This window comes from Limanda limanda, chromosome 10 (genome assembly GCF_963576545.1).
Source record: "Limanda limanda chromosome 10, fLimLim1.1, whole genome shotgun sequence".
In the NCBI taxonomy this organism is placed as follows: domain Eukaryota; kingdom Metazoa; phylum Chordata; class Actinopteri; order Pleuronectiformes; family Pleuronectidae; genus Limanda; species Limanda limanda.
In genome coordinates, this window is record NC_083645.1 from 11,699,402 (window position 1) to 11,708,282 (window position 8,881).

Sequence of the window (8,881 nt, forward strand, 5' to 3'; positions counted from 1 at the left end):
ATAGACTACAAACTATATCTTGATTGCTATCTGTAGCCATACTGAACCATATTTGATTTTTTTCCTTTGTTTTATTGTACCATGTGAAAGAAAAAAAGTCATGGTTACACATTCTCCATATCCAGAATTTACAAGTGTAAGCATTTAATGCTTTATAACACACTTCATTTCAAACACAATTTGTAACTAATTTATTTCTTATTATATTATGTTATTATTATTATTATATATTATTATATTCTTATTATATATTTTATAATATTTCAACTGTCATTATGTGTTTATACATCCGTCTTACTAATGTGTACCCACAGGTCGATGTGAGGTTGAAAGAAAAGCTATATCACCTTACAAATACATTGTAGTGTTGAGTAAATCCTATTCATGTGAAGCAAGAATTGGGAATTTTGTCTTTTCTTACAAACTCATTGTGAGCCTGAATGTGATCCAATTATGAATGAATTAGTGACAATACTACACACAGAATACTCTGTATTACACATGAGAATTTCAAATTAATAGTATAGGAAACTTCTTTACTTAGATTCAACTTTTTGTTTTTTATTTTGTATATCCATATCATTATACACCAATGTTTCTTAGGGTCTTCTTCAAACTTTGGTTAGTGCGTACATGTGACAGCGTCAAACAGCAGGACATAAACCATGTTGCCTTTTAGAGAAATTTAGCTTGAAGACATTTCGTTATTGAAGTTCCTGCTGGGAAATGTCACTCGACTGCACAGTTTTGCTGACACAAAAGGTCTTTGCACATTGTCAAAATTGCACGCAAATAGTTAATCAAGAGCAATTACATGCACTAATCTTTCTGTTTTTCTTACAGAGACGTGAGGGCTTTTTTTGGTTTCCCCGTACTACATATACATACATATGAAATGAAACAGTTGGTTGGCAACGTGTCTGGTGTTGAGACACTGGACGAGAGGATAGTCCCTGTGTTTTCCCACTGACGGCTCAGCTGTTGCCAGTGGTGACAATGACAGTAAATAGGCGGGGAGGGGGGGGGGGGGGGGCAGCGAGTGACTGAGAGGCCAGACCACAGGAAATGCCTCTGTCATCCCCTGTTGCACTTCCCTTTTCTGGACGAGAGCCACAGTTGGTTGAGGTCCATAATTATGGGAAATAAAAGGGGAGCAAAAATTTTGACTCTATTTTCAGAACTTAATTTCAATATTGTGTCACTCGCCGCACAAAAACACACACGTTTGTGGGCTATGCTTATTTGGGGAGATTTTGCACTGATGAAAATTGTCACCTTGAGAACAAGAGTTTCTATGTAACATAAATGTACAGATTCATATTTATAGTTTCTCTTCTTTTTCCGTTTTTTTCTAATCTATGAGGGCTCGTGAGCTTTTTCTGCTTCATCGTGACAGTGAACAGTTGTATCCTCGGCCATTATTGTTCTATGCTCACCGCCTTCATGAGGTGTCAGATTTCATTCCAACATATTTTCATAACTTCATGACTCAGGAGGAGACGCGTTTACAGCGAGTACAAAATGTTTGGGTACAGACTGTTTTCAGAGCCCGTTTGACCCTCCTTCCCTGTGTAGTGTGTGTAACATTCCTGCTTTGTTGCATGTGCCTCACAGTTGACTCATCACACAGGAGTGTGAGGTTAAACCGGCTGGAGAGTTTTTGCACTCTATTGTGATTGGTTGAAGTTTCTTTCGTTTCAGCTTGCCCTCCCCTCCCCCTCTTCCTTTCACACATAACACATCCATCTTCCTCTTTTTTGCTTGAAGTAAAACACAAAACAGTGTGGATGAGGATCCACCGGGGCTGAAGGTTCTCGCTTCTTCCAGTTACAGTCAAGTGAGAATGATGTCACGGCCTGTCGAGTATGTCATCCTCATCTCTGCGGACAAAAGACAGTTTATTTGTATATATGACTAAACTATAATGACGTTAAAGTTTGAAACTGTCTTTTGTTCCCAGAGAATAGCATGTTTAAGACACTGGAATAATACATTGTTAGTAATGAAACTCAAATGGGATTTTGAATGGAGGTCATTGTTGCAACACTACCTGTTTTTTAAGTCTGCTTAGTAAACATTTCTTTCGCAACAAAACAACCCCAGCATGTTTCTGCTGTGTAGTTTCAAGACACACACCCTTCTGTCCTGTCAACAGGCGCCTGTCGTCTGTCAATAATCATCTTCCCGGATCCTTATTATGACGGCACTGTTGACTGAGTCAGCAAACCACAGCAACAAACCAAAAGGGTTTCCCAGGATCATTGTGATCATCATTTTTGTTTTTTTTATATAAATATGTAGTGCCTTTGGGGAAAACCAACTCATCCATCTGTTTCAATGAGGTCACAAATGAAACAACTTACAGGTCAGCAGATATCCATCTGCTGTTGTCTTCCTGGTAGACCAATGTTTTTGTTTCTCAGCATGTGGAAATTTACTGGAGTTCAGATTTCTATACAGTGATTAACTTTTATGGTCAGCCTTTGCTCTCGGGGCATTGAACACTATGTACCTCTGCCCAATAAAAACAAAGAATAAACTTTTATGGCACCTGTGGCCGATATTTACTTATTATCTTGTTATTTGTCAACTCTCAGGTGAAGAGGCAAAATTGAAATCCAATTAAACACTAACATCATGGAAAATTTGGCAAATTCCTTATTTGCTGAATTACAGATACTTTATACAAACACTTGATATATAATTTTAGGTCAGGTATAGTTAAGTGTGACAAAAGTATGATCGTTATGAAAACAATAAGACTTTTTGAAAACGACACAACAAAATAATAGTAATGTTAATATCCAGTAAATGAATAACTAGTTGAAGTAATCACAACAATTAAAATACAATTGTTATGAAGCTAAAATAAAAATATAAATGTAACTAACTTTTACAAGGAGAAATATCTAGTGACAGGTATATGTAATATGTCCACTCACATGATTAACATGAGTCTATTGAATGTAGAACAAGTTGTGAGATCATCAGGGGATGACTAATTGTATGTTTCAGTAATTTGGGCCCTACCCTTAAATAATGGATATTTTCTTTCTGTCAAGTGTTAAAAATAAAAAAAACAAAAATATGTGTAGCCTACTATATCTGTCCTAAGAAAGAGAGAAAGAAAGAGATAAAGAAAAATGAGTTTGAACTCGTAAAAAAAGTCAAAAGAAGTGGTTGTAAACAAACGTACGATATCTTTGTACATCATACACATAATTATTTACAGACATTGGTGTGAACAGATGTAAAAAAGAAAGAAAACAGAAAGTAAGAAAGACAAAAAGTGAGAAAGAAAGAAAGAAAGAAAGAAAGACAGAAAGTAAGAAAGACAGAAAGAAAGAAAAAAAGAAAAAAAAAAAGAAAGAAAGAAAGAAAAAGAAAAAAAAACTCGACTCCTCTTTCACAGTTTAACCGCGTGCCCGCGTACGTGCGTTTACGCCTGTGCAGCAATGTCCTACGTGTGCGCGCCGGCTCCTCGGTACATTTCGGGGCGGGCACTGTGACGTCGGCCGGTCTGGCACGGAGCCAGGGGGGGGCGGAGCCGTGACGTCAGCAGCCGTTCATTCACAGGCACGAGCCGTATATAAGCGGCTGTCAGTCCTCTCTCTGACAGAAGCGCGTCACCGAAGAGCTACCGGATACAAACAACACGAAGAAGAAGAAGAAGAAGAAGAAGAGAGTTTCACGTTTCATTGTTTTTCTTCTTCTCTCTGAACTACCGACCGGACCCAGGAAGCCTCCAGCTCCACAGAGTGACCTCTCAGGAGAGTTCTATGTACCTGGATTTACTTCTTCTATCCCGCCGTCCTACTATGGTGATAATGGAGGTGCCCACCATCAGCTGTGTGTCCCTGTGTGCCTTGCTCGACGGCTCGGTCCCGGGCTGCCTGCTGCTGGACTGCCGCTCCTTCCTCTCCTTCAACTCCTCGCACATCTCCGGCTCCACCAACGTGCGCTTCAGCACCATCGTGCGCCGGAGGGCCAGGGGGGGGCTCGGCCTGGAGCACATCGTCCCCAACGAGGACACCCGGAGCCGGCTGCTGTCCGGGGACTACCGGGCCGTGGTGCTGCTGGACGACCGCAGCTCGGACCTGAGCCAGGCCAAGAAGGACGGGACCCTGATGCTGGCGGTGGGCGCGCTGTGCCGCGACCCCTCCGGAGCCAGTGTGTTCATCCTGAAAGGTGAGAACCAGCGGGTGAAGGGTCACCACACTACCCGGGTTCCTGTGTCTTAACGACGGGGACACAAACTGGGATTACAGCTGTCACCGCACCAGCTGGTGTTGCTCCGAAATAGCCCCATGAGCAGTTGTCACTATTCTGGAGAGCCGTGTTTAAATGTGGATGTGTCTGCGATCTGAAATCTGACCTTGCCTTCTTCTTCTTTATCTGTTTTTCTTCTTGTAGGTGGGTTCGACAACTTCTCCACCGAGTACCCAGAGATGTGCACCAAGCCCTCCCCTCCTCAAGGTCTCTGTCTGCCCCTGAGCTCCAGCCGCCCTGGCAGTGCAGACCCAAGTCCATGCAATACCCCTCTATACGACCAGGTGTGTGTTTAATAAAAAAATCTAAATAATATAACATATGAATCATTACTTTTTTTTATTACTTCCTGATGTGCTGTCATGGAGCCAATGTTGACCTGGTTGTGTTGTTTATGTCTCTCCTCTAGGGCGGCCCTGTAGAGATCCTGCCCTTCCTGTACCTGGGCAGTGCTTACCACGCCTCCAGGAAGGACATGCTGGACATGCTGGGCATCACGGCTCTGATCAATGTCTCCGCTCACTGCCCCAACCACTTTGAGGAGTCCTTCCAGTACAAGAGCATCCCGGTGGAGGACAACCACAAGGCCGACATCAGCTCCTGGTTCAACGTGGCCATCGAGTTTATCGGTGAGTACGTCCGCTGCTGCTTTTTTTTACGCCTTCCGCCAATCAACTGCCAAATGTGAGCCCCTGTCCCAGCTGTTACCTCCTGATCCCATTGGTAGCCGGCGACACAAACACCCAACCCCCTACACCCTCCCACCCCCTCTTACTTCACTTCAATCCTTGACTCCCCGGATTTAAATTTTTCAAAAAAGTTCCCTCCAAAAACTGACCAGCTGGCTTCGGCACAGGCTCCCCACTCCACCACCACAATGGCAGTTACATCACCGCCACCTCTGAGGCGTAGATAAAAGGATGCACCCCCCCCCCCCCCTTTAATGATAATGAATCGCCCCCAAACCAGCTCCGTAGTGGGCAGGATGGCTGGGCTTGAATAGCCCACTCCACGCCGCTCTTTGTTCCGTCTGAACAAAAGGAGATTTCTCCTCGCTCACTGTCGGCCTTCCTCCCAGATCAATACCCCCAGCAGGGGTCTGTTCCCCTCTTTTGTCCATTCAGACTGCCCCCCCCCCCTTGGGAGTAACCCCCACAAGCTCACACCCTGCACCCCTATTAACTGTGTTCCTGTTTTATAATGAGCGCTCTTAAATTTAAATGGGGAACTCAAAGTGTTGCTAGTACCTTGTTGAGTTTGTGGTTTCCTGTGACCGGTAGCAGTTTTAACCTCAGCTCTATAGATTTCAACACCTCGCAGATGTGTACTTTGAACTAATCTTTCTTTCTCTTCTCTTCACCCCCCCCCAGACTCGGTGAGAAATAAAGGAGGCCGCGTGTTCGTGCACTGTCAAGCTGGCATCTCCCGCTCCGCCACCATTTGCCTGGCCTACCTCATGCGGACCAATCGCGTGAAGCTGGACGAGGCCTTCGAGTTTGTCAAGCAGCGCCGCAGCATCATCTCCCCCAACTTCAGCTTCATGGGGCAGCTCCTCCAGTTCGAGTCCCAGGTCCTGGCCTCGTCCACGTGCTCCTCGGAGGCGGGAAGCCCGGCGATCGGCAAGAGCTCCACTGTCTTCAACTTCCCCGTCTCCATCCCCGTGCACGGCTCGGCCGGGCAGCTCTCGTTCCTCCACAGTCCCATCACCACCTCTCCCAGCTGCTGAGGCCGGGGGGGGGGCCACACAGACTCTGCTTGGACTTGAACTGCACCTCACGAGTGACTTTGCACAGAGCACCGCACAACACACAGTCCTGATTTAGAATTCATTTTGGGGTGATGCTGGTATCACCAGGCGGAATGTGAGCTTTTGTGTGAAGTCAAAACATTTCACTCTGATCTGCTGGCCACGTCACTGTGGGTCAGCCTCATCATTTCAAGGGGACGCTTGATAGCTACCAACAAGAAGTATTGATGTTAAAACTCTTTAATGTGATTGCAAAACCCGGGATTACTTGGGATATGGCTGAAAAATGTGTGAATGTTATTCCTTAAGAGGAAACAATGAGTATTTGAATATTCTTTATTCAAAAGACAGCTTTTTTTAAATGGAGGCAACTGCTTTTGATAATCACAATCATTAAAAAAGAAAAACTAGACAATGTGGAGAGGGCTAACATTTTTCTCAGGAATATCCTCTCAGTTGTCCAGTTTGCTTTCTGTTCTGGGTAAAGAAACCCTGTCGTGTGAAGCGGAAGTTGCTCCTTCATCTGACGAACAATGAATGTATACCCCCCCCCCCCACACACACACTCTTCAGTGTAAATGTGGCAGAAACCTTCATGCTCACTTTGAGAGTTGTGCTGGGTTGCCAATCCAAATGCCAATACCCGACTTTCGTCTTTTGATTATCCCAACGGGTTGGGGAAACCGACCATTAAATACCTCATGTTTCTGTACTGTGTACTGCGCCGCTGAGGCAGACGGGCCCCGAGAAACTACTAACATGGGGGGGTCCACGTAGTCTTCAGCAAATTGATTCTGACATATTTATTGAACCAAAGTAATATATTTCTTTATCATATCTATTTTTGCATATGTTTGTTTTAATTATGTTTTTATACCGTTGAATAAATCTGATTTGACTTTTGTACTCAGTTGGAGATCTGCTCATTCTTTCTATCTGGTATTACTTATAATTTTCACCAATAATGGTCTGTAAATGTTTTTATTGATTAATTAGTTTGTTGCCTAAAAAGAGAATTGTAAAGAAAACAAAGTTGAAGTATTCAGGTTGCTTGATTAATCCAAGTCTCAAATACACAAATATCTAGTTTGTTATAAAGTTTTAATTTAACAAAGAAGGTAGAGAAAAAAATTCTTTGAATTAATGAAAATGAGAAATCTTAAGCATGTTTTCTTAAGTTTCTGGCCTATTTAATACATTTTTTTATCCGAATAGTTGCTCATGATCACCTTATAATTTCCCAAAAACTAAATAAGTGTATAAATATATTTTATTTTGATGTTTAGAAAGACTAAACAACAATAATAAACACCAGCTGCCTTCTGGCATGTCCAAAAACTCTTTGTACCCTTCTGTCACTTTGTTTCTACCATGCGATGGAATCCCATCATATCTGCACAAGGATTTTTGACCACATAAGAAGCATGATGTCATAGCAGCGGCCATTGTCCGGACCACGCTCCCTCTCCATCTGAGCCTGGGGCAACAGCAGGAGGCGTAAAGAATCAGCCGAGGATCCCCTCCCTCCGCGGCGGCCACAATAGGAGCAGCTGCAAGGCGTTTGGGAAAAGTGTGACAACTAAAGAGCTTTCAGTGCTCTCTCAAGCACCGGCCCCGTGTCACCCTGCCCCACACACCCATGGGGAGGTGGCGACGGAGGCGGCCGTGAAAGGGAAAGGAATATGTTTGGGTTGCAAATTAGCCTAAACATTGGCTGTGACCTTAGATTGAGTGTGAGAAAAAAAAAACTTCCCCTGGAAATTATGACCATGATGATTCCCTCTGGCCTTAACTTGTAGAAGTGAAGATTAAGGGAGAGAAAACTTTACACTTCCGGAACATTCTCACTACAATTACCTGTATTCTGACAAATGGCAGATTATATGCTTCATTGACATCTGCTTCTTATCCGCCAACAATGCAAATGTTTGTCTGTAAAAGAAAACATCATGGTGACGATGCCTCCATCATGAAAGGCTCATTCATTACCTCACTAGCTTCCTCTGAGAGTCTGTGGTTTTGGTGACATATGTGAGACCCCCACCCCCACCAGCCCACCCGCCTTTGTGTCTTTAGATTTCCTGTTGTCAGAAGGGAGGCTGGCAGGAGTGTGTGTGTGCGTGTGTGTGTGAAAGTCGTTAGGCGTCTTTTATAATCTCATGAGGCTGATCCGGAGGGGTAAAAGGCCCTCGATGGCCAAGTCTGGGACCTCACATCGATTTTAAGTGTGTGTGTGTGTGTGAGAGAGACACAATATCAAGGTGTGTTCAGAATGAGACTGGATTATGATACAAACTGTTTGATTATGGTAAAGAGCAAAGTAAAGTCAGACAGTTTTTTTTGGCTCTTTCTTATTATAACCTCCCATTTTTTTGTTGTGTGAGACAATATTAACCATTACGTCATTTGCCCGTTTCACCATGTTGTCACTTGGCTGTTCCATTTAGCAGCTGAGCTCTGACTCAACTTCAAAGTCCTTTTAATTAACACAATCCTAAAGAAACAATGGTTATATAACGTGTCAGACTCTGCTGCCGTGGCAGGAAGAGACACAGGCCCACCCCTCCTTCCACATCATCTGTGTTGTTTGGGTTTCTTATCCCTTTCACAACAGTTTTTGTGTAAAATACTCATTAATTTGAAGGAAGACTTCTTTAACATCTTTCTGTTAAATTCTGTCACACATGCAGAATAATCCACTAAGATAATGAAATTTTCCTAATTAGGCCTTCAAATTAAATAAAGACTCAATTAGATATGACTTTTAGTGGGATCACAAATTACTCTTGAAAGGTTTGCAAATACACGTCCACTACACCCCCGTCTCCAGCTCTATGCACAGTACAATGCTCTATTCCACTTCCG

The 8,881-nt window shown here is 43.4% G+C and overlaps 1 protein-coding gene across 1 annotated transcript; it reads left to right on the plus strand.

The window, feature by feature from the left end:
• The first annotated feature begins 3,622 nt into the window (after nucleotides 1–3,622).
• Nucleotides 3,623–6,922, plus strand: dusp1 (dual specificity phosphatase 1). The gene is made up of 4 exons (XM_061079035.1): nucleotides 3,623–4,188; nucleotides 4,414–4,553; nucleotides 4,679–4,898; nucleotides 5,640–6,922. Exons 1-4 carry the CDS (start codon nucleotides 3,780–3,782, stop codon nucleotides 5,993–5,995), a joined length of 1,125 nt encoding a protein of 374 aa, XP_060935018.1. The 5' UTR covers nucleotides 3,623–3,779; the 3' UTR covers nucleotides 5,996–6,922.
• Nucleotides 6,923–8,881: the final 1,959 nt, after the last annotated feature.

Excerpts from the sequence above, each read along its gene's own strand:
- dusp1 (XM_061079035.1), top strand. The coding sequence starts at position 3,780 with ATGTACCTGGATTTACTTCTTCTATCCCGCCGTCCTACTATGGTGATA. Across the intron at positions 4,554-4,678 it reads ATACCCCTCTATACGACCAG|GGCGGCCCTGTAGAGATCCT; the intron begins GTGTGTGTTTAA and ends TCTCTCCTCTAG. Across the intron at positions 4,899-5,639 it reads CGTGGCCATCGAGTTTATCG|ACTCGGTGAGAAATAAAGGA; the intron begins GTGAGTACGTCC and ends ACCCCCCCCCAG.